Here is a 26,523-nt window from a genome sequence, read left to right on the forward strand (position 1 = left end):
GCCATTTGTGGATTTGTCTGCACACAGAGTGGCACTGTGATTAACCCACGGAGCTTGCTGTGTTTTTTGGTCACCAAGTTTGAAAATACTCATATGGACTTTCACACAGTAGGAGCACATGCACTGTATTATTATAATGGGACTATTTTTCATATCTATCCGGTTTTGTCTACTGAATGATATTTATTATAAATACGTTGCATTACAATATGGTCGTCCTAGATTAGTTAGTTCGCTAGCGCGTCACTATTGTTCTTTTCTTTTTGTGTTTACCTTGTGGTTAAGGCGAGTGTGAGCAGCTTAGAATTAGGCATCCATTTTAGCGCACGAGGTTCTTTATTGTTTATTTGTATTTAGCGAACTATAACCCTACAGTCAAGAATAAGAAAGAGTTGTGTCCGTCAATGAACTCAGAAAAAGGGATTTTATGGTGAAAAACAAAAATCCAGTTTTGCACATTTCTATCTTCATTTCACCAGCAATTTCCCCTCACTGCCATGGACGACAACCAGTACCTCTTTGTGGGTCTTTGCTTTGGCCATGTCTCAGACCCAAAAGTGTTTACAAAGGTCCTTGCTAGGTTTTGGGTATTCGGCATTTCAAGGTAAACCAGTTATCAGAAATCCTGAGGTTGTGTTGCTATGCAAACATTTCTGACCTTGGAATCCTGTGTCAATCGCAGAGTGTGGTATGCCAACCTCAGTTGTCTGTTATCCAGCTGTCCGTGGCCTTTGCCATGGCGGCCACATCTGTTATCTTTAGGAAGAATCTTCTACTCTTCTTGGTCACTGTCTTGGCTGTTAAAACCCCAGTTGTGGGAGACAAAGACATTGCATATTGTTTTTTCAACAATACTTACTGTTACTAAACCCAGGACCCTGCATTCACTATATCTGGTCTCCATGTACACAGAACATAGAAGTGCAGTTATTTTAGTAAATATAAACTGCTAAATACCTTTTTTCATTAGCAGTTATAGCAGTTTTGTGACATTTTGAAAATCACCCCCTAGCATTTCTAGTTGTGGCCATCTTGAGTAAGGGTAGATGGTTAATGTAGCATTTATTTCATTGAATCCATCTACCCTTAGCTCATGCAGGCAGGCAGGGGGGTGTGCTTAGCTGAGAAAACCCCTCCTGAAGACCCTTGAGATGAATTACATACTTTTCCTAGGCATGGAAATTAGGAAGTAACAGAAGAAATCTAAAACAAAAGAATATTATACCTTCCTATCTATTTACTAATGCTAGCATCATAAGGATTAAAAATCATTAATGTTAACGAAGAGTGAAGGTCCACTTTAAGTTTAGTGCATAGTAGCCAATTTTTTAATGACATTTTGAAGGACAATTTGTGTTTGGCTATTGGGTTCGAAATTGATGTGGTTGTTGTGGGCTCTTTAGAAAGGTTGAGGCTGGGGTAGAGAGAGACATGTCAGAGATGTCAAATACTGAAGTAGATAAAATGGCATAAAAAAATTGAGAACCATTTGGGAGCCTAATATCAGATAAGCTGTACAGTGAAACTTGCACACTTTGACGTCATTATGTACAGCCTACTTTGAGAGCTTTATTGATAATTGCTTCTGTTCTGCTTTCACATATGGTGCACTTGCCTTTTCTGATGTTTGATGTTTCTGTACATTGAAGGTTTCTTTGCATGCTGTGTGACAACCGGGAGCACAAATACTGTTGCTATTACATGATAAAGATTATTCATTTGATATTAATAGTTTTGTTTACTGTTAATTGTGCAGTAGCAATAAATCTGGTTGTGTAAGCTGTTAAAGTGTAAAAGGATTTGAAGTTACTATTTTACTACCATGTGTTGCGTTCTGCATCTCCACAGTGTCCTTTTAATTTAGTTACATTTTTAATTGGTTAAATATAGTGGCATATGCTGAGAGTGTATAAGCCTTGCTTTAAATAAAATGTTAACTGTTTAGTAGGTACTTGAAGTCAAATATTCTGTTTTTCAATCTTTTTTTTTTTTTTTTTTTTTTTTTTTTTTAAGTGTACCTACATTTACACATTTCTCGTACTCCTGTTGAGGTGTAGGATATCATTATTGCTCTCTCTAGCAATTTTTTTCCAGGCAGGTAGTATACCGTATTTAAAAAAGCAGTGTAAACTCATTAAGAAATTAAGAATGTTTCTTAAATCTATATGCTAATTTAAAAAAAAAGAATTATACAATGCAACAATGCATGTAGTTGTGGGGTTTTTTTTTGGTTTTCTTTTTTTTTGACAAAGTCAATTAGTCGGGGATCAAACGTAAAAAAAAAAAAATAATAATTATAAAGTCATTATTTTGAAGACCCCTTTGTGGTGATTCCCACCATGACAGGCGAAGTTTTTAACTGTGACCTATTTTTGCATATAGGGCATTATTCAGTGTGTTATCCCCCTCTTTAAATGTGTCCTACAGCATTGGCAGTAGGTAACATTTATCTTTTGTATTTGTAGTGTTTTTCCCTTAAAACAATGCTGCTTGGGTGGTAACGTAGTTGCAAATGAAATGCTTCCACCCTCCTTTTCCTCTGAAAATACAAGAAGCATGTTTACTCCTCACTATCTGCTTCTACATAGACAAAGACACAGGACTTTGACCAGCACCTGGGTTTTATTGGCTCTTTTCCCAGACATGCAAATACCCTTTCATTCAGCATCCATTTCATGAGTACCCCATAGAGGATCCCCTCACTTAGCATTAGCAAAGACAAGGTGCAGAGTAGCTGAGAAAAAAGGGCCTAATAGTACTCTTGTGAATAAAAAAGTGCAGCGCTATGATAATAAAAATCCAGATAATAATAATCCAGATAATAATAAAAAGCTATAAGAACAACATGACATGAGGTATTATCATTAGTATAAACAGACTCTGATATAAGTGACACGATCGTCCAGATAAAGTGCAATAAATTATATCACTGAATTAAGGTGCCAAAGGTGGTAGTATATGTATCTCAGGTAACAGTGACATCAATCAGTGATGTCAATCAGAGGGCCCCTTTAATGGGTATACTGCAATAGTGTCTGGTCATAGGCCTCCCTCCTCTGGTCCGGATGGATCACCTGGGGTCCTGGGTGGATTTAATTGCTCGGTGCAGAGCAAGAAAAATATATACCCTTAGTGTAGTATGTAACAAAATTTATTGGGAAAATACAAGGATGTATCATGTAGTGCACATACATGGGTTATCTGTATAAAAACTGGCTGAAGCAGCGTCCAGGCTGCTGAAAGCACTAACCAGTTCGAGTTTAAAGATGGCCGCCGGACCTCCGTGATCCGGCGGCGTGACGTCACGGCGTACTCCTGTCGGTTTGTTAAAAAAATGCTTCTGTTGCGCAGTACCCTCCTTTGTTTAGTATGATTATATCCAAAAAGTTTATTTTACATGTACTATATTCAAAGGTAAGTTGGATATTCAAATTATTATTGTTTAGCGTTCCGAAAAAGTTAACTAGGGCTGCTTCCTCCCCTTGCCAAAGTATGAGCACAACATCTAGGGAAATCTTTTGATATCTCAACATTCATCACTTGTAACAGTAGATATGCTGTATACCTCCTGGAATGTCTGTGCCGCAAACAGTATATTGGCCATACAACCAGGAGATTACGTGACAGGTTTCGCGAGCACATTTACAATATCAAGAAGGGCTTCAAAGAGCACTCCCTGTCAAAACATTTCAGGTATTTTCATCATAGAGACCCTTCTTTTCTTAAGTTTATCGGTATAGACATGGTACAACACCAGTGGCGGGGCTCTAATAAATATAGACAGGTATCCCAAATGGAAACAAATTGGATATATGAAATGAAGACCCTGACCCCTGCAGGCCCCAATGTCGATATTGACATCAATTGTTTTATAGATAACAGTTGATATCACATGATAACCCCTACAGTTTTATTCATCTCTTCTGTTTTATGTATGTATTTTTATTCTTATATTCATGTGAATGGATCTAACCTTATCAGACTTCTGCATTATACTTATTATACAGTTATGATTTTTACTATGCTTTTTACCATAATTAATTTTTATATACTGTTTTATGGCCGTTCAAGTTGTATGTGGCTCTAAACATCAGCGGGTGTTTTTTTAGCATTTATTAGTGTATATTTATAAAAACATTTTTTATATATCCTATATAGCAATAATAATGCTCATTTTCCTTTATATTCAAATGGATAACTCAAATATATCTCTGTAGTTTGGGATTGCTATTTGGTTTTATTACTTACCTGCACTTATTGGATATTTTTTAGAATCTACATTACTATTCTTCTTATTTTTTAATAACCCCTGCTTTTAGGTACCATTATTACATGCAGTTATTCATTCATTATTTTGGATCGTTATATACTATGTTTTACCAGTCTATGATAGACTCTGCTGCTTTTTATGTCTGCATACATCGAGACCTACACTAATATGGCAATCGCGCCATTCGAGCATGCACACTGTATAGGAATCTCCGGCCACGGAAGATCCACAGGAAAATGGTGTCCGCGCTACTCGCGCATGTGCGTTCGCGTGGATCTTCGGCAAGATGACCCCCGCTAATTGGCGTGCGCATCTTGCATCTATATAAGGACACACATTGACGTCCGGCTACCATGGCAACACCCCTTATGAGGACGTATTTGCATACGAAACGTGTCCAGGAGGAGCCTTTGTAAGCCGTGACGTCACGCCGCCGGATCACGGAGTTCCGGCGGCCATCTTTAAACTCGAACTGGTTAGTGCTTTCAGCAGTCGGAACGCTGCTTCATCCATTTTTTATGCAGATAAACCCATGTATGTGCACTAAATGTTACATCCTTGTATTTTCCCAATACATTTTGTTACATACTACACTATGGGCATATATTTTTCCTGCTCTGCACCGAGCAATTAAATCCACCCAGGACCCGAGGTGATCCATCCGGACCAGAGGAGGGAAGCCTATGACCAGACACTATTGCAGTATACCCATTAAAGGGGCCCTCTGATTGACATTTCTGACATCCAGATTCATAGAGGAGGTGATCTCGTACCAGGCTGTACCTTAAAGGGGACCTCCGCTTTTGGCTTATTTGATCAATGCGCATTAAGATTGCGCTTCCGGTGAGTGGGCAGTCTCTCCATTGGTCGCATGTCACCGCAATATTACTGGTTTACTTCGGGATATAGAAGCTTTTCATCTAATAATAACCATTGGGGAATGTCACTGTCACCTGAGATATATATATATACTACCACCTTTGGCACCTTAATTCAGTGATATAATTTATTGCACTTTATCTGGACGATCGTGTCACTTATATCAGAGTCTGTTTATACTAATAATAATACCTCATGTCATGTTGTTCTTATAGCTTTTTATTATTATTATCTGGATTTTTATTATCATAGCGCTGCACTTTTCTATTCACATTGTTCATTGAGAAGGTTTGTGGTTCCTTTTTGGTGCACTAGCTGCTACTGTAAGCGTTTGCTGAATTGATATTGTTCCTAATAGTACTCTTGCTACAGATGGTACCAAGGAAAACCAGCAAAAAGGTCAGGGTGATAGCTGTTCTCCTGCACCGAAGCAAGTTCTATATTGACACCGCTCCCTTTCCCTAATTCTAGCTCCTTCTCAGGTGTGCAACTAATGGCTTATCTGACAAAGCCAGATTTCACTGCACCTACAATTAGGTCCATATATATTTTGACACAGGCACAATTTTCATTCTTTTGGCTCTGTTTCCCACCAGAATAAATTGAAACGAAACAATCCAAATGAATTTGAAGTGCAGACTTTCAATTTAATTCAAGGGTTTGAACATGAATATCAAGTACAAATTTTAGGAACTGCAACCATTTTTATACACAGTCCCTCCATTTTCAGGGGCTCAAATGTAATTGGACAAATTAATATAATCTTAAAATGTTTATTTTTAATATTTTGTTGATATTCCTTTACTGGCAATGACTGCCTGAAGTCTGGAACCCATGGACATTACCAAAGACTGGGCTTCCTCCTTTCTGATGCTTTGCCAGGCTCTGACTGCAGCTGTCTTCAGTTGTTGTTTGTGGGTCTTTTTCCGTTTTAGTTTGCCTTCAGCAAGTGAAATGCATGCTCAGTTGGGTTGAGATCAGCTGATTGACTTGGCCATTGCAGAATATTCCACTTCTTTTCCTTCAAAAGCTCCTTTGTTGCTTTAGCAGGGTGTTTTGGATCATTGTACATCAGTACTGTGATGTGCCGTCCAATCAACTTTGCTGCATTTGGCTGAATCTGGGCTGACCGTATATCTCTAAAGACTGCAGAATTCATCTGGCTGCTTTTGTCCTCTTTCACATTATCAATAAATACCAATGACCCAGTGCCACTGGAAGCCATGCATGCCCATGACATCACACTGCCTTCACCATGTTTTACATTTTGTTGAGGTTGTGTGCTTTGGATCATGAGCTGTTCCAAGCCTTATCCACACTTTTTTCTTCCTGTCATTCTGGTACAGATTAATCTTTCATCCATCCAAAGAAAGCTTTTCCAGAACAGGTCTGGATTATTTAGATGTTTTTTGGCAAAGTCTAGTCTGGCTTTTCTATTCTTCAGGCTTATGAATGGTTTGCACCTTGTGGCGAACCCTCTGTATTTGCTCTCATGAAGTCTTCTCTTGATTGTAGACTTTGACAATGAATCGGCCACCTCCTGGAGAGTGTCCGTCACTTGTCTGGATGTTGTGAATGTGTTTTTCTTTACCATAGAGTAGATCCTGGGATCATCCACCACTGTTGTCTTCCGTGGGCGTGCATGCCTTTTTATGTTGCTGAGCTCACCAGTGCATTCTTCTTTCCTCGGAATGTACCAAACTGTTGATCTGGCCACTCCTAATGTTGCTGCTATCTCTCTAGTTTTTGAAGCCTTACAAAGCCGTACAATGGCCTGTTTCACTTGCATGGACAGCTCCTTTGAACGCATGACGTAGGTTCACAGCAATAGATTCCAAATGCAAATACCACACTTAGAATAAACTCCAGATCTGCTTAATTGATGAAGAAATGATGGAGTAACCCACACCTGGCCATGAAACAGCTTTTGATTCAATTGTCCAATTAGTCTTGGTCCCTTGAAAAAGGGGGGATGGCTACTCTTAAGAGCTGTAATTCCTAACTCCTTCCTCCAATTTGGATGTATGTACCCTCAAATTAAACCTGAGAGTGTGCACTTTCATCCCATTTCCACTGTATAACTATAGCTTGAATATGTTTTGGTAAATACCTGAAAAAAAAAAACTACAATTGTGCCTGTGTCCATATATATATGGACCTAACTGTATGTCTGATTTATTTGGAAAACTCTCTGCCCTTCTAGAACCTTCGATGTCCAGGGTCCAAAAATACTTTTCTGCCTCTCCACCTTCTGATTCAGGAGGATGATCCTGTTCCTCCTAACTTGGACACATTAGAGAATCCTGCAGAGGAATGTTCACCTTCTCCATTTTGTAAAAAACAAGCTACGTTTTGACGCCATATGCTTTCTAATGTGAACTCATTGATGCAGTGTGTACTAACCTTTGTCTAACAGCACTGAATCTGTTTAGCCAAAACAAGCTTCTTTGGGAGCTAAATGGCTGGTAAAGTCTAAAAAGTCCCAATCAATTTGAAATAAGCATAAAAAGAACACTTATCACTTTGATCTCAAAGCAGCTCTTTGACTTATCTTTATCACAATCCTCAATACCATAAAAGTGCATATAGTGTACAGTTGATAGGAAAAGTCCATACAAAGTCTATAAATTGTGCAGAAAAAAGATACCGCATCCATTGAGGAATTTTCTTGAGCTACCACTTGCGCACATTAGACACCTCCCCATCCAAGAAGAATCTAACCAGATCTATATGCCACACGTTCTCTTGACTGGCATAAAGCGCTTGTGTAAATGCACAAAATATCCTGGGGTGAATCACCACTGGGTCAATCCTCCATCCAGCTCATAAATCACAAAATAACATAGGGAAGAATAAGAAATAGCCTCCCATAGTATGGTAAAACCATCAACAACCATTGTCATTAGGTAAAATGCAACTTTGAAGGATAAAATAAGGTTCATCTCCCATGTAAAGTAGCTTCAGGCAATAGTGTATAAGGGGTCACACTGGTCTCCCACCACTTCCAGATACCGTGGTCACCTCCACCGTGTCACTTCTGGTTTCATCACTTTTGGTTGCTACATAGTATTTTTGTTTACAAATAGTTTTGTAGTGTTTACTCCAAAGTGTGGGGTTTCTAAATGGTTTTTAAAGTCTAACAATACTTTTTCCTCTGCACACACAAGGTGCCTTTGCTGGTTTATATCTTATGGAAAAGGACTTTATGAAAAAATGGTTGATCCTGATAGTGGATCTTGCCTTTTCTGTTCTCAACAAGCTTCTTGTTCCTGTTGAGGATGTTTCTTCCTTTAAGGATTTAGGAATTTAGCCAACAGACACTTTGAAATCTTATTGAAGACATCCTTTGCTCTTGTGAGTCCTACAATGCAGCCGGTCATAGCAGCTATGTCTGTTTGTCAGACTGTGACTAACTGGACTGAACAAATTAATACAGAACATGGTTCTGATTTTGAGGACGTGCTTCTTCACAGAAGTGTTTGCAGCTCATGTCTTTTTTAAATATATTCTTCAGATTTTTTTTAACATATAAAAAAGTAATTTTAGCATATATTTTGACATATATTTGTAAATACATTCCAAAAATGTAGATTTGTAATTTTAAAGACATACAGTATATTTGAAATGTATTTTTAAAAATAGTTTCATATTTTGTAATAAAAACACATTTCAACATACAATATATATATATTATTATTATATATTTTTTTAAAATATATTGAATATGGCCAAAATTGTAGCATTTCAAATATATGTCAATATATTTGGCAAGAATATTTTTAAAATATATTTCAAATATATTTTTCTTCCATGTGGGTTATAGCACTCTCTTTCGAATTGGTTCCATTTGGTCATTTCCACTTCAGACCTTTGCAGTCCCAACATTCTCCTGATGTGGGACAAAGCGATTCCTTCTTTCGATCGCCATCTACTGCTGTCCAGCAAAGCAAAAATCTCCCTGGCATGGTGGATTTTTAAATCTGCTCTAGAATCCAGAAAATCATTCCTCTCTTCTCCCTGGGAGGTGGTAATGCTGGATGCAAGCCTATTGGGCTGGTGTGAGATCTACTATTGCCAAACTGTCCTTGGCGTACCAGGAGTTTACGCTTCCCTTCCAATATTCTGGACGTAAGAGCTGACTAACTCTCCAACACTGGACCACTCTTCTACTCAGTCAAACAATAAGAGTACAGTCAGACAATGCCACGACTGTGGCCTACATACAGTATTACATTCTGGGAGAAAACATGCCTGATTCCTTCCTGGGTGGAGAACCAACTCTCTTGGCTATATACATACTGGGAGTGAAAAATTGATAAGCAGATTTTCTGAGTCAGCAATGGCTGGACTGGTCTCTCCACCCCCAGATCTTCCTGATGCTCTGTCAGAAATAGTGAACACTAGATATGGATAGCGTGGCCCCCAGATTCAACAAGAAATTGTGACAGGTTTGTGACCAGGATCCCCTGGCCTTCAGTGGATGCCCTAGTGATTCCTTGTTTCCTGTTTAGACTGGCAATATGCATTCTCTCCAGAGAAGCAGACCTCTTGTCACAAGAACCTCTGTTCCACCCTGCTTCTTAGTCTCTGGCCTTAATGGCTTTTTAAAACCAGGTCCTAAAGAGTAGGGGCATTGCTGGTTCTCATTCCCACCTTGCTCGAAATGAGCAAATCTGCTTCCTGTAAGATCTACCATCACACTTGGTTGCCTTGTTTAGCCCTCAACACCTTGGAATATTCCATTTCTTACATCCTGGCCTCCTCCAGTCTGGTCTAAGCGTGTGTGTGTGTGTGTGTGTGTGTGTATATATATATATATATATATATATATATATATATATATATATATATATATATATATATATATATACACATATATATATTTGTAAGGAAGAATGGGTAAAGATACCTCAAACAAGAATTGAAAGACTCTTGGCTGGCTACAAAAAGCGTTTACAAGCTGTGATACTTGCCAAAGGGGAAGTACAAGATATTAACTCTGCAGGGTGCCCAAACTTTTGCAGGCGCCATTTTTTTGTTTTCTGTTATTTTGAAAGTGTAAATGATGGAAATAAAATCTAACTTTTGTTGACATATTATAAGAATGTCTAATCTGTAATTTGATGCCTTTTGGAGATTTTTCCATTTTTCCTTGGCTTCTTTATGCACATTAATACAAATTTTTAGCTGGGGTGCCCAAACGTTCGATCCCCATTGTATATATGTGTATATATATATATATATATATATATATATATATCTGTGTGTGTATATGTATGTGTATATATATATGTATATATATATATATATATATATATATATCTTTATGAACATTAATACAAATTTTTAGCTGGGGTGCCCAAACTTTCGATCCCCACTGTGTATGTATGTATGTGTATGTGTATATATATATATATGTGTGTGTATATAGTGTGTGTGTATATATACTTTTGTTCAAAAAAGCAGTGTGTTGAAAAAAGTGAATAAAGCTCAAAATCCTTCTAATAGCTTTTATTTCCATACACACAAATGCATTGGGAACACTACACATTCTATTCCAAATCAAAACATGAAGAAAAATATATCAAATTTTGTTTTGTTCCTCTAAAAAAATTGAAGAAAAGTGAATATTAGACTGTTAAAAAAAATAGCAGTGTTTGTATTCTTCTTTACAAACTCAAACATTCACTAAATAAACTGAAAAATGTTTGAAGATTTTGCTTCCCTTTGAATCACTTAATTAATATTTAGTTGTATAAGCACTGTTTCTGAGAACTGCTGTACATCTGTGTTGCATGGAGTCAACCAACTTCTGGCATCTGTGAACAGGTATTCCAGCCCAGGATGATTGGACTACATTCCACAGTTCTTCTCTATTTCTTGGTTTTGCCTCAGAAACTGCATTTTTGATGTCACCCCACAAGTTTTCTATTGGATTAAGATCCGGGGATTGGGCTGGCCATTCCATAACGTCAATCTTGTTGGTCTGGAACCAAGATGCTGCACGTTTAGTGGTGTGTTTGGGGTCGTTGTCTTGTTGGAACACCCATTTCAAGGGCATTTCCTCTTCAGCATAAGGCAGCATGACCTCTTCAAGTATTCTGATGTATTCAAACTGATCCATGATCCCTGGTATGCGATAAATAGGCCCAACACCGTAGTATGAGAAACATCCCCATATCATGATGCTTGCGCAACCATGCTTCACTGTCTTCACAGTGTACTGTGGCTTGAATTCAGTGTTTAGGGGTCATCTGACAAACTGTCTCCGGCCACTAGACCCAAAAAGAACAATCTTACTTTCATCAGTCCACAAAATGTTGCGCCATTTCTCTTTAGGCCGGTCAATGTGCTCTTTGGCAAATTGTAACCTCTTCAGCACGTCTTTTTTTCAACAGTGGGACTTAGCAGGGGCTTCTTGCAGATAGCTTGGTGTCACATAGGCGTCTTCTAATTGTAACAGTACTCACAGGTAACTTTAGACCTTCTTTGATCTTCCTGGATCTGATTGTTGGCTGAGTCCTTGCCATTTTGGCTATTCTTCTATCCATTCGAATGGTAGTTTCTCGCTTTCTTCCACGTCTTTCAGGTTTTGGTTGCCATTTTAAAGCATTTGCGATCATTTTAGCTGAGCAGCCTATCATTTTCTGCACTTCTTTATATGATTTCCCCTCTCCAATCAACTTTTTAATCAAGGTACGCTGTTCTTCTGAACAATGTCTGGAGCGACCCATTTTCCTCAGAATTTCAGAGAGAAATGCACTGTAACCAGCATGTACAACATTTGCTGCCTTCCTTCTTTAAATAAGGGCAATAATTGCCACCTGTTTTTCAAAGAATGAATGACCTCACTAATAGAACTCCACACTGCTATTATTTTGAACATGCCCCTTTGAATTAGTGATTCAATTACACTGAGAATCGGCAGCATGCATGTCATGACTGTTGGGTCTGTTGGATTTCTATTACTCTACTACACCTGCTAGTAAATTATTTGCCATGTAGAAATATAATTTCTACCAAAAACAGTGATCAGGTTAGTGATGTCTGACTGCTATTATTTTGAACACAACTGTATATGTGTGTGTATATATGTATATATACACATTGATGCGAGTTCCCACTATATATATATATATATATATATATATATATATATATATATATATATATATATATATATATATATATATAGTGGGAACTCACATCAAAATGGTAGAGCTTTTCTTTTAAAAGCAAACAACAACTCGCTTCTTATTTTAAAGGCTTTTTAGCCCAATTTTATTTAAACGAAAGTTCAATAAATGCTTCCCACACAGGGGTATCCACCATCAAACAAATGCAACGAATATTCAGCCTCCTGGCTTGTACACAGATTTATGTCTGGCTCCTTCCAAAAGGGCCTTTAGCACACAGCTATTTTGGCTTCCACCTCTCTTGGGTGAAGCCCACCTGACTCCAAGGCAGTGACCTCCTGTCTGCCAGGGTGGAGCCCAGAATCATGGTTTGGGCCTCTACAAAAAGGCCTGCACACACCTGTGCAATCAATGTGCTGGCTGCTCTCCAATCCTGGACCCAGGATTGGAGATTTCATCCCTCCTAAATCTCTTAGAAATCTCCAGGCCACAGGTCCCAAAACAGGCTTTACAAACCAAAGAGGAATATGATAAACCAGTTTCCTCTGCATTAAGAGAACTGCCTGGAGCCTCTCAACCTGCATGATTGAGAATCCTGGGTTATCACCATGGCAGGATACTGCACTGCCAATATAAATATATATATATATATATATATATATATATATATATATATATATATAGTGTGTGTATGTATGTATGTGTATATATACAGAAATAAACCCTCCCCCCCCCTTTTTTTTTCATTTACATACTCCTTAAAGCCCAACTCTAGGAGCTACCCTCCACAGAGAGTCACCCTTTCTGACACGTTTCACCTTCTAATCTGGGCTTTATGATGACCTTTTATGATTAAGCTCAGTCACAAGCATTTAAAGTCACAAGCATTTAATCTTCACAGAATGCAACCATTTTTTGGAGATACTGTACTATTTCTTATTTACTATTTTTCATCTGTCACTAATGTAAATTAAAAATATTTTGCACTAAATAAAGAAATAATTTTGTTGTAGTATTTGGTACCAATATATGCCAGCAAAATGCAAATGTGTGATTTTTTTTTTTTTTTTCGTTTAAAACTTGAGACTTTCATTTACTAACTCTATTTTTTTCCTCTGCTTTCCTAGGGAGGGATTTAGGTTTTCAGCACAAGAAGCAGCATCAAGCTTTGGAGATGATCGTCTGTTGATAGAGAAATTCATTGATAATCCTCGTCACATAGAGATTCAGGTAAGCGTTATGTTTCACATTCAACAGATGATTTTCACTTTTGGATATTTAACAGATGTATCTACAGGCTTAGAGCTCAAACAGTTTTCATGGGTAACAATTTAGGCATGTTTGTGGAAAATAACTTAAAGGTAAGTTCTAGTCATGTTAGAAATTTAAAGTGATTGTAAATCTTTTTTTTTAAGATGGTATGGACAGAGCAGTCCCTTACTTCCTCTTCTAGAGTCCCCTGCCAGTACTGTCTGGTCCTTCTTCCTGTGAGCGCTCCCATGCAGGCTGTGTATGTCATGGGGACACACAGCACAGTTCTGCCATGCCCCCCCACTCCCTGACAGCACCAGGAGCACACAGCTCCCGCTTCTGCCTGAATCTCCTCTGGGTCCATGATATCAGAAAGTGAAGGGAGAAGACCTGTAGCCAGGACAGCTCTGAATTGCTGAACTAAATATGTATATTTTTTTACTTATTAGTCTGGTAAATACGACATTTTTTTCATGTATATTTTGAATTACCTTTTCCAGACAGCCATTAGAGTCCTTGGCTTTATATGTTTTCTGGGCCAAGTTCAACTGGTGTGCTGAATAACTCAGTCAGGGTGACTTATCCTCCTTCTCCCGTTTCTATTCTAGTGAGATAGTCCAGGGGTGTGGAAATTTTTGAAAACACAACTTGTCCCAATCAGTGTCCCAATCTACTTGTACCTCATGACAATCTACTTGTCTAGATGAAAAAAAATTTTTAATAAGAAAAAAATCGCTGGTGATTTTAGGAATGTCTGGGGCTTTTAAAAACAAAGGGGCTTTATGGCGATTTAAACGTGTAATATTTTTAACATTGCGCTGTTTCTCTCCGCCTCCCCTCTATGCCGCTCTCCAGCACCACACCTGGAGACTAGCAGGGAGGGGAGAGATCTTGCAGTGCAATGAGCACCGATTGGCTGCTCCTCAGGAAAGGGAGTGTCCGGCTTATCCTTTATCTGTTTTGCTGACAGAACCGCTTTTGCTTTTTTTGCTCAAGTTTAAAAAATAATTTTAAGCCTGAAGATTACACAAAACTCCCAGACATTTTTCTGAAAGCAGAGACCCTAGAGAATAAAATAGTTGTAGTTCCAATTTTTTATATCGCATGATATTAGCACAAAATTTCAGTAAAAAAATACAAGCATGTTAATTTTAGGGCACAAAAAAAAGCAATAAATTACCCAATTTTTTTGTAAAATATAAATGATTAGGTTGCACCGAGTAAATAGATATCCAGCATGTCAAACCTTAAATTTGTGCCCATTCATGAAATGGCTCCGAACTTCAGTAACCTATATTTTCTACAGGCAACACTTTTAAAGGTCATCAGTATAGTGTATGGAGGAGGTCTCAAGCTAGAATTATTGCTCTCATTCTGGTGTGTGCGGTGATATGTAACGTGTATCGCAATCGATGTTTTCATGCGTAGGCACCCCAGTGTGTGCTTTTACATTTGTATGTGGGGTGGGGGGGGGGCTCACTTTGTTTTTTTTTTGGGGGGGGGGGAAATGTTATGTTCTTGGGTGTAACTTTCATTTTCTAGAATTTAAAAAAATTAATTTTTTTCCCCCATCACATGATATTTGCTGACAGGTTCTCTTTATTGAGACATCTAGGGTCTAAAAGACCCTGGATGTCTTCCCTGTGCTCCACTGAATGTAAAGCAGTGCACATCGCACTGCATTATATTCTTTCCTAGCCTTTATGGCCAGGAACCTCTCAACGGGAACCCAGCAGTGACATCATAACATCACTTCCGGGACAGGACATGTCTGCTCTCCTTCCTCCCCTCTATGCGACATTAAAACATTGTACAGTGCCTTGAAAAAGTATTAATACCACTTGAAATTTTCCACATTTTGTCATGTTACAACCAAAAATGTAAATGTATTCTCCTAGATTGTAAGCTCTAACAAGCAGGGCCCTCTGTTTCCTCTTGTACCAAATTGTATTGTAACTGTAATGTCTGCCTTCATTTTGTACAGCGCTGTGCAATCTGTTGGCGCTATATAAATCCTGTATAATAATAATATAATATTTTATTGGGATTTTATGTGATAGACCAACACAAAGTGGCAATTGTGAAGTGGATGGAAATATAAATGGTTTTCAAAATTTTTTTTTACAAATATCTGAAAAGTGGTGGTGTGCATTTGTATTCAGCCCCCTTTACTCTGATATCCCTAGCTAAAATCTAGTGGAACCAATTTCCTTCAGAAGTCACCTAATTAGTAAATAAAGGCCACCTGTGTATAATTTAATCTCAGTATAAATACAGCTGTTCTGTGAAGCCCTCAGATGTTTGTTAGAGAACATTAGTGAACAAATAGCATCATGAAGGCCAAGGAACATACTAGACAAGTCAGGGATAAAGTTGTGGAGAAGTTTAAAGCAGGGTTAGGTTATGAAAAAATATCCCAAGCTTTGAACTTCTTACGGAGCACTATTCAATCCATCATCCTAAAATGGAAAGAGTCAGCACAACTACAAACCTACTAAGACATGGCCATCCACCTAAACTGACAGGTTGGGCAAGGCTAGCATTAATCAGAGAAGCAGCCAAGAGGTCCATGGTAACTCTGGAGGCGCTGCAGAGATCCACAGCTCAGGTGGGAGAATCTGTCCACAAGACAACTATTAGCCGTGCACTCCACAAATCTGTCCTTTATGGAAGAGTGGCAAGAAGAAAGCCATTGTTGAAAGAGAGCCATAAGAAATCCCATTTGCAGTTTGTGAGAAGCCATCTGGGGACAAAGCAAACATGTGGAGGAAGGTGCTCTGGTCAGATGAGACCAAAATTTAACTTTTTTGCCTAAAAGTAAAACGCTGGGTGTGGCGGAAAACTAACACTGCACATCAACATGAACACACCATCCTCACCATGAAACAGTGGTGTCAGCATCATGTTGTGGGGATGTTTTCTTCAGCAGGGACAGGGAAGCTGGTCAGCTTTGATGGGAAGATGGATGGAGCCAAATACAGGGCAATTTTAGAAGAAAACTTGTTAGATTCCGCAAAAGACTCGAGACTGGGGTGGAGGTTCACCTTCCAGCAGGACAACGACCCTAAACATACAGCCAGAGCTACAATGGAATGGTTTAGATCAAAGCATATGCATGTGTTAGAATGGCCCAGTGAAAGTCCAGACCTAAATCCAATTGAGAATCTGTGGCAAGACTTGAAAATTGCTGTTCAGATGCTTTCCATCCAATCTGACAGAGCTTGAGCTTTTTTGCAAAAATTTCACTATCTAGATGTGCAAAGATGATAGAGACATCGCCAAAATCACTTGTAGCTGCAATTGCAGCAAAAGGTGGTTCTACAAAGTATCGACTCGGAGCTGAATACAAATGCACACCATGCTTTTCAGATATTTGTAAAAAACTTTGAAAACCATTTTATCATTTTCCTTCCACTTCACAATTATGTAACACTTTGTGTTGTTCAATCACATAAAATCCCAATAAAATAAATTTATGTTTTTGGTTGTAACATGACAAAATGTGGAAAATTTCAAGGGCTAGGAATACTTTAAGGCACTATATGCTCAGATGGACCTGGGAGCTGCTACACTAAGACATTTAAAAACAATATAATTTTTTTTCCATGAAGTGTATCACATGTGCAGCATTATGGCAACTGCAGATCAAACAGAAGCTAGGATGGTAGCCTGCTTGGCTGTAAAGGCTAACAGAGTTTAGATCTGCTGTAACCATTTCAGCTCCTTGGACTTCCTACATACGTCCAAGGAGTCGGCCTTTAATCACCAGCTGATGGCTCCATAGCTGCTGATCACTGTCACAATCACTGCCAAAAATTTACATTTTTACATGTATGCGAAAAATAAAAAAAATTGCTCTGAACCCGAAATGGCTACGATGGTGGAACACCCTAAATGCTGCCTCCCACATACCAAAAGCCTGACATAAAGGGTTTAGTTATACTTTAAGATGGTGGAATACCCCAAATGCTGCCTCCCAAGTACTGAAAGCCAGATGTAAGAATAAAAAATATCAATATTAAGATGTCCATCCCCGAGGGCGGAGCCTAAACATGGCGGCGTCGGAGAGCACGATGTGAGTGCTCTCCGATAACCTCTAAAACTAACCTTCCGAGACCCTCATGGAGTGAAGCCCTACCTTCTTGAGGAGGGCTCCAAGCGGGGAGAGACTGGCGCGTGGAGGGGAGAGGAGAGCAGGCACGGACCTCCGGAAGGTGATCTCGCTGCGGAGACTCCAGTGCAGCTGTCGGGTTGCCGGGGAGACGAAGCAGGGCGGTGTGAGCACGCTGCTCGCCGCAAGGCATCACTGGGAGGCAGAGACGCCGGCCGGCTCCCTGTCAGAGCGGCAGTGACATGTCGGCTCCCCCTGTGCTACAGGACTGGAAAGCCGTGCGGCCAGTGGAGGAGTGAAGCAGGAGAAAGGGACCAGCTGAGGAGGACCTCGGTGGGAAAGAGGAGGCTGGTTGGTGCTCTAATTAAATAAAGTGCTGCCGGCTTATAGTTGCCTGTATCCCCCTGGCCGGCTGTTTGATCCTGGGTCAGGGAGACCCATAAATATCAGGACATCTACTCTTCTTCCCCAAGACCATCCCCAAGGAGAGAGAAAGGAGGTGGAAAGAAAGAAATAAAGTATCGGATACCCCGAGGAATCCCCCCCAGGACTGAGCAGCAGTGAAGGCCCTCCACATAAGCCTGGAACCACCGTCCTGAGAAGGGAAGGGTGAGTGAAAACTGTTGGGGGCTTATTGCATGGTGAACCCCTGAGTGATACAGGCGTCCAAGGGGTCAAAGAGGGGAGGATTCCCAGGGGTTAGAAGAGAAGAAGAAAGGAGGCCCAGGTGTCCCAGGAGAGTAAAGGATATAGGAAAAATTGCAAGGCTATCAAGATATATAGAGGATATGAAGAACAAAGGTCCCAAGGGAGCAGGGCCCAAAGGGGCCCAAACAGGAACAATAAAGAAATTTACATCATATGGAAATACTACGCCAGAAAGGGCCCAAGGTGCAAAGGGGGAAATGGACACTAGTTCAGGAAATAGCCCTAGAATATCATGGAGCATGAACAGCAGCGGTAGCCAACAAATAGTGGAGGGCTTGGGAAAAAAAGAATCAGAAGGTGAACTACAATTACCAAATAAGAAGGAGATGGCAGAAATGTTTCAAAATCTGGAAAAAACGATAAAACATGAAATGACAGCTATTCGAAATGATTTAGGTCACCTTCTATTAAGAATGGAAGAAACGGAGGAGAAAGTTAAAATCCAGGCCCAGAAAATAGATAATTTAAGGGAAAGAATAAGCCAATTAGAAAATAACCAGAAAAAAATGATCTTTAGGATGGAAGTTCAAGAAAATAAAGAAAGAAGGAGTAATCTTAGAATACGAGGAATCCCAGAGACTGCTAAAGGGGAAATACTATATGAACTAGTTAAAAAAATCCTAAACTCCATAAGAGATAAACCGGAATCTGATGGGATCGATTTGGACGGAGTGTTTAGGGTAGGAAAGTTCAAACGGGCTACTGAGAAGGAAAGACCGAGGGACATAATTGTCCAGTTCCAAAATTTTGGGGCCAAAGACGAGATCTGGAAGAAGACCAAAGGAAGATCATTAATTAAGTGTGGAGACTTGACTATTCGAATCTATGCAGACTTAACAGTTGAGACCCTAAGGAGAAGGAGATCCCTGAAACCCCTGTTGGAGCAAATGAGAAAACAGAATGTGCAGTATAGATGGGGTACCTCAGCATTTCTGATTGGCTGGAAAAATGGGGTCACAGCGTATCTGAGATTTCCGGATGAATTAAGAGATTTCTGTGATAGACTGGACTTGCAAAGAATGGAGATAGCTGGGTGAGAAGAAGAAAAAGAAGATAAAGGAAACATAAATGTTATAAGAAAAGAGGACTGGCAACAGGTCGGGCTGAGGGAGGCCTCGGGGGTGGGGGGGGAGGAGAGGGAGAAATAAGTAGAAAATGAAATTTTTTTTTTTTCTTTTCTTTTTTTTTTTTTCTCTTACTTCTCCCTCTCGCCCCTAGCCTTCCCCCTCCGGATGCTGAGACCTGCTTGGAGGCTCCGATTAAGGCAGGGAGGTAAAGAGTAAAGACTCTTGTTGAATCTGGATGACAGAGAGAGGGAATCGGGGCGGTTGGAGGAGAGGTGAACCGTACATAGGAGAAGCTGACGCCCCAAATTTTAAATCAATGGTGGAAATAGATCCACAAATGATTTGTAGGCAGTTTATAGGCCTAAAAACGGGTAGGGGAAAAAGAAGGGAGGATGAGAGGGGTGGTGGGGGGGGGAGGGAGGGGGGAGGGGACAAGAGTTAGGTGGGAGGAAGGGAGGGGAGGAGGTATTGGGTCAATACTCTGCAGGACAGAAGGGATAAAGAGGAAGATGCAATCTGGAAGAGAGATGGACTTAATTGGGAAAGATGGAAGAATTACAGTTTATAACCTATAATGTGAACGGGCTGAGCTGTCCAGGGAAGAGATTTAGGTTGTTTAATGAGTTACATCACAGGGCTACGTCAGTGGTATTTTTACAGGAGACGCATTTTGAGATAGAGGCAAACGTGAAATTGAAATCCAAATACTATCCAACATGGTACTATGCAGATTCTCCAATTAAAAGAGCAAAAGGGGTTGCAATAGGTTTGGCAAAGAACATGAGATTTGAGTTGGAGGATAGAAGAACCGACCCGGAGGGGAGGTTTTTATTTTTAAAAGGTAGACTTCAGGGGATTGAGTGTACTTTAGCCAATATATACTGCCCCAATAAAAACTCGGAGAAGTATATGAAGGGCTTGTTGAAAAAATTAATGGACTTTAAAAAAGGGCGCTTGATAGTAGCTGGAGACCTAAACTTTTGTATGGACCCACAAAAGGATAATACCTCTTCTGTGCAAAGAGAGGGGAGTAGGTCTCTGAGAGCTTTGAAAAAAGTGATGCATGAATATCAACTAGTGGATACCTGGAGAATAATGCATATGAAAGACAGAGACTATACCTTCTTCTCTAATGCACATGAGATATACTCGAGATTAGATTACATCTTAATAGACCATCAACTAATAGATCATCTGGTAAAAATTGATATAGAGACAAGGACGTTCTCGGATCATGCTCCGGTCGTGATGAAGTTGGGATGGGGAAGAAGGTGGACGGGAGGATTAGGGTGGAGGTTAAATGAGGTTCTTCTTCTGGATGAGGATGTAGTTCAGAAAATCGAGAAAGAGATTAAGGTATACTTTAAGGAGAACGAAACAGAGGAAGTATCGATAGCTACAGTCTGGGAAAGTCATAAGGTATTCATAAGAGGAATCTTGATTGCGGCTGGAGCAAGGAAGAAAAAGGAAAGAAGAGAGAGGGTCAGTGGGCTCTTAAAAGAAATATTGGACTTGGAGCAGATCCATAAGAAGAAAATAACAAAAGATACGAGACAGAAGTTACTGGATAAAAAAGAGGAGCTAGAGAGGTTGATGGATGAGGAGAAGAGAAGAGTATACAACAGGGTTTTGAACGAGAGGTATAGATGGGGAGACAGACCAGGAAGATATCTAATGAGAGCTTTGAATAAACAGAAAAATAGGAATTATATAGAAAAGATAAAAAGCTCAAAGGGGGAGTTGGTCCACTCAAATAAAGAGATTATTAAAGTGTTTACGGAGTATTACAAAAAGTTATATAATATTAGCCCCCAAGGCCCTCTAAAAGAAGCCCAAGAGGGAATTAAGGAAAAAAAGATGACATACTTAAAAAATGCGGGATTACCAAAACTAAGTGAAGCACAGTTGAACTCCCTAGACGTAGAAATCTCCCAGGAAGAAATTAAAATAGCATTAAGAAGTACAGGAGGGGGAAAAAGTCCAGGTCCGGATGGCTATACAGTTAAGTACTATAAGAAATTTAGTGAAGTATTGTTACCCAAGCTGGAGAAATATATGAATGCTCTGGGAGGTGGGATGGAAGTGAGGAGAGAATCCCTACAGGCACATGTAGTACTTATTCACAAGGAGGGAAAGGACCCCTCTCAGTACTCCAGCTATAGACCTATCTCACTATTGAACACAGACACTAAACTGTATGCAAAGGTGTTAGCAAACAGGTTGAGAGATCTGATGCCTGAATGGATCCATGGAGATCAGGTGGGCTTTGTACCGGGGAGAGAAGGTAGAGATAACGGCTTGAGAACCCTGATGCTTATTCAGAAGAGTAGAAGAGGGAAAGCCCTGGTGGTGCTCTTGTCAATTGATGCGGAGAAGGCATTTGATAGAGTGGACTGGGGCTTTATGATGGACAACTTAAAAGTGTTGGGGATAGGAGATAGAATGCGAGAGTGGATAAGTAAACTATATAGGGAGCCTACTGCAATCATCACGGTAAATGGGGAGAGATCAGAACCCATTGGAATGTCAAATGGTACAAGACAGGGTTGTCCTCTGTCCCCTCTGCTATATGTATTGTCACTCGAACCTCTGTTGTCAATAATGAGAAATAGTGGTTCGGTAAAGGGAATTCAGATAGAATCCATAGAACATAGAGTAGCGGCCTTTGCGGACGACTTATTGTTCTACGTGGGGAATCCCCGAATAACTCTCCCAAATATAATGAAGATTCTGAAGGAGTACGGTGAACTATCAAATTTAAAAATTAATCCAACGAAAACAGAGATCCTGAATATTAATATATCAAAGAATGAAAAAGAAAAATTGCAAAAAGAATTCCCCTTTATATGGAGAGAAAAAGAGATAAAATACCTAGGAATAAAACTCACTGCCTCATCTAAACATTTGTATAGATTAAACTATATCTCTTTGATAAATGAGATCAGGGAAGATTTAAAAAGACTAGAAGGAGGAAATCCATCCTGGATAGGACGTATAAACTTAGTCAAAATGGTAATTATGCCTAAAATACTGTATAGATTTCAAATGGTACCAATTAAAATTCCAGAAGCCTTCTTTAAGATAATGAAAAAAATGTTAACAAGATACATATGGAAGAATAAAAAACCTAGAATAGCATATGAAACATTGAGTAGGACTAAAGAGAAAGGGGGATTGGGTTTACCAGATGTCAAGAGATACTATAAAGCAGTGGTTTTGGCAAGAATATATGATTGGACATTTAACCATAAGGGGAAAAGTTGGGTAACAATTGAAAATGATCTTAGTGGCATTAGATTGAGTCAGATGATATGGGTCCCACCACAGTTCAGGGGAACTAAAGAAAGCACAAGTATTTACACTTTAAATGTTTTTAGGGTATGGGACAATTTACATAAAAATATGAAATGGGAATTTAACTCAATATTAATGCCTCTCACGAATTCTGAGTACTTTCCTCCGGGAAAGAACAAGATATCGGGGAGATGGTTTAGAAAGGAGGACACCCAACTGAGAGATGTATTGGTGGAGGGGGAATTGAGATCACTTAAAGAGTTAATAGAGAAGAAGGGAGACATTTTTATTAGAATGGATGAGTGGAAATACCATCAATTGAAAAGTTTTATTGGAAAATTACCGAAACCTTTGAGAATGAAACAGGAGTGGAATATGTTTGAAAGGTTGTTAGAGACACGAAGGGATGGGAAGCACGGTATTTCAAAAGTGTATAGAATACTCACAGAATTAGACACAAACACAAAGTTAATCTTTATGACAAAATGGGAAAGAGATATGGGAGTTGGGTTTGATGAAGATAGACAGAGAAAGATGTTTAGATTGATACACGATAATGTTCGTATGAGAGAGGTTGAGGTTAATTATAAGTGTGTGACCCGATGGCACATCACACCGAGTGTAGAACACAAGATGAATGGGGAAAGTTCAAATATGTGTTGGAGAGGATGTGGAGATATAGGCACGGTGTTTCACATATGGTGGGAATGTCCGAAAATCCAGGCTTTTTGGAAGACAATAGTCAAGTTGATTGAAGAAATAACGGAAATTGACATAGGATTAGACCCAACGACATGTCTCCTACACAATGTGGAGACATCTGTAAATAAATATAAAGATTCAGGTATTTGGTACTTCTTGAATGCGGCGAAAGGGTTGATACCCAAGTTTTGGCGGAAAGTCGAGGTACCGAAGGAGGTAGACTGGATTAACAGAGTAAACCAGATAGGTAGAATGGAAAGATCATATCATATGCAGGAAGATAGAATGAGAGTTTATCTCAGGAGATGGGAAAAGTGGGAAAGAGCAGGATTGAAAGAGAAATATAGGAAAACATGAACTAGGATGTTAACAAAAAATTAAAAAGCCTCAAGAGAATAGAATGGGTTAGAGTCTGCAGAGGGGGAGGAGGGGGGAAGAGGGGTGGGAAGAAGGGGTAGTGGGATGGGAAAGAAAAGAGTTTTTAGTAAGGGAAAGGCAGAAATGTTATAAATGTCTATTTGTATGAGAATTACTTCCCTTTTTGGGTTTTTGTATTAACATGAAAAATTTAATAAATATTTAAATTAAAAAAAAAAAAAAAGATGTCCATCCCAGCGACCAATAGGAACTCAGCATGCCAGAGTGTGATTGCTGATACTTGAAGCAGATAGATGTGAAGTTACAGAGGCATCAGGAAGTACACATTGCTTTCTTTTTGACCCAAAGAAGTGCACTCTACAAAATACAGTGGAATACAAGGAACTCAAATTAAGGTTCAGTGAACTTTCTGATTTTAGTACAGCTGCTCTGCTGTCTGCGGAATTGTTTTCGTGCAGGGGTGTCCAACATGCAGCCCAAGATGGCTAGGAATGCGGCCCAAAACAAAATTGTAAACTTGCTTTAAAAATGTTGATTTTTTTTAATTTTTTTAATTTTGAATTTTTTGTAAAAATGCATCTACACTTAGCGAATATGTTCTGCTTTAGAAGTTCTATCTTCCCAAAGGAAAATATCCCATTCTTCACAATCACGCCTTCTTCATGTCATCAGTTTTCTGCAGCACTTTTGGTTATGAGCAACTAGTTTGAAGGATGAAGCACACGAATGGCAAAATTAGAACCAAAATGTCTGATGAGCACCTTGAGAATTCATTGAGAATTGCTACTTCATCCATTGAACTGGATATTGATGTGTTAGTTTATCAAAAACAGTGTCAAATATCACACTACTTTTATGTTGCTCTCTTTTACTTTAATAATAAAAATATAACAGGGCATTATTTTAAATAAGTCAGCAGACCCAATAGACTTGCATTGTGAGAAATATCATTGCAAATCAGGAAGCATAGTTTGCAAATATGGCTATTCTCATGTACATATAAAATTACATATAAAACAAAATTAGGATTTCAATAAAATGTGTGTCCAGCTGAACTCTTGAACACATTTCTTTAAAAATAAATCAATTCTACATTCTCTTTTAAAATGACAATGCCACAAAATAAACAACTCAGAAGTTAACACTAGGTCCCTGCTTGTTCTTCCAGGAGTTCATTATGTGAATATGGACTTTTCATCTATAAATCTAGAGCTCTATCCCTTTTGCCACAATGCCACTGTTGACCATCCTATTTGCCCTAATGCCATTCCCACTGTCGGTTTGAAATATCTGCCAGAGGTTTTAATTGCATACAGTTTACTCCTAAGACCCCTGAAAGTTGAAAGAAATTAAATTCAAGTACTTTATATGTAGGGCTACAACAATTGATAATAAAAATAGTTGTCAGCAATTTTCATTATTGATTAGTTGTCAGCAGATTAGTTATCCTGCATACAGAATGCATTTGTTTGCATGTCAGTATACACAGTGCAGCATGCATACAGCTCAGTATATTGTGAAAAAGTTTGTGCAGGAAAGTCCCCTGTGCACTCCACAACAGTCAACAGTTTTACCAGATTTTATTCTGAAAATGATAGTCATTGACATGCGGCCACTGTACATGGTTGAAGACCAAGGACTGAAAAGCATGGTCAGTTTACTAAACCCTGGATATACTCTTCCCTCAAGAACTCATTTTAATAAACTAGTGGAAAGTCAATACCAAGAGGCATTTCAGAATGTGAAGGATGTCATCAGCAATAATGAAAGCAGAATTACCTTTACTATGGACAAATATAGCAACCAAGGCTTACCTTGGTATTACATACCACTACATAGAGGAGGGGTGGAAGGTGATTTCTATAAACCTCACTACCATGCCTTTAGAAGACAGAAATGTAGCAGCAAATATTGCAGAATGGTTGGAAGAGGTCGCTGCAAAATTTGAAATTCCATCTCTGAAAATAATTATCATTGTGCATGACAATGGCGCAATCATTGTAGATGCTGCGGACATCCTGAAGAGCAAGCATGGGTGGACCAATATCCACATCACTTGCCACATCTTGCAGCTGGTGATTAGTGCATTAAAATATTCATGAATTGAGAGAGTGGTTAGTGCTGCAAGGAAACTAATCAAACATTTAAAAAAAAAAGTGAAGTAGTAGATGGAAGGGGATTTTTTTTGAACCAGTTGCAAACACTGTAATTCTTTCCTCTGCCCTGGACCCAATTTTTAACACCCGAGCAAATCATAAATGTACAGACCGAGGTGCAGACAGAGGCACTTGCTTTAAGAATGGAGATGGTGCAGCAGCAAACGACCTTCTTGCCTATAACTTGAGCAGCTGAGCCCTCAAAGTCAGCAGCATCTCTACTTGACACACTCTTTGAGTCTGGGGGCAGTAGTGAAGAGATTAAAGAGGGGCAACAAGAGATGGATATTCATACTCATGTAAGAAATGAAGTTGCAGAAAAGCCCCTTGCCGTGGAGGGAAACCCTTTAAATTTGTGGAAGAGTAGCCAAGAGAAATATCTTATCTCGGCAAAACTAGCAAAATCTTACTTGTGTATTCCATACACCTCCACACCATCAGATCACCTCCTCTCTGCTGCAGACAACATAGTTTGATCAACAAACCCCCAAAAAGTCTCATGCCTGAGCATGTAGACATGTTCGCATTCATGCAAAGTTTCTGGAACAATGATAGTCTACCTCTTTTCAGA

The 26,523-nt window shown here is 39.2% G+C and overlaps 1 protein-coding gene across 1 annotated transcript in view; it reads left to right on the plus strand.

Annotated features, from left to right (window-relative positions):
• Positions 1–26,523, plus strand: part of LOC149456761 (propionyl-CoA carboxylase alpha chain, mitochondrial-like) — a gene marked incomplete at its 3' end in the record, with an annotated part of 701,434 nt that overhangs the window by 279,219 nt on the left and 395,692 nt on the right. The window contains exon 10 of the mRNA XM_089684514.1: positions 13,413–13,515. Coding sequence (XP_089540640.1) covers positions 13,413–13,515 — 103 coding nt within the window. The remainder of the gene's footprint in view (positions 1–13,412; positions 13,516–26,523) is intronic.

Source organism: Staurois parvus, unplaced genomic scaffold (genome assembly GCF_062004578.1).
Source record: "Staurois parvus isolate SC_StPar_1 unplaced genomic scaffold, SC_StPar_1.0 ptg000349l, whole genome shotgun sequence".
Classification (NCBI taxonomy): domain Eukaryota; kingdom Metazoa; phylum Chordata; class Amphibia; order Anura; family Ranidae; genus Staurois; species Staurois parvus.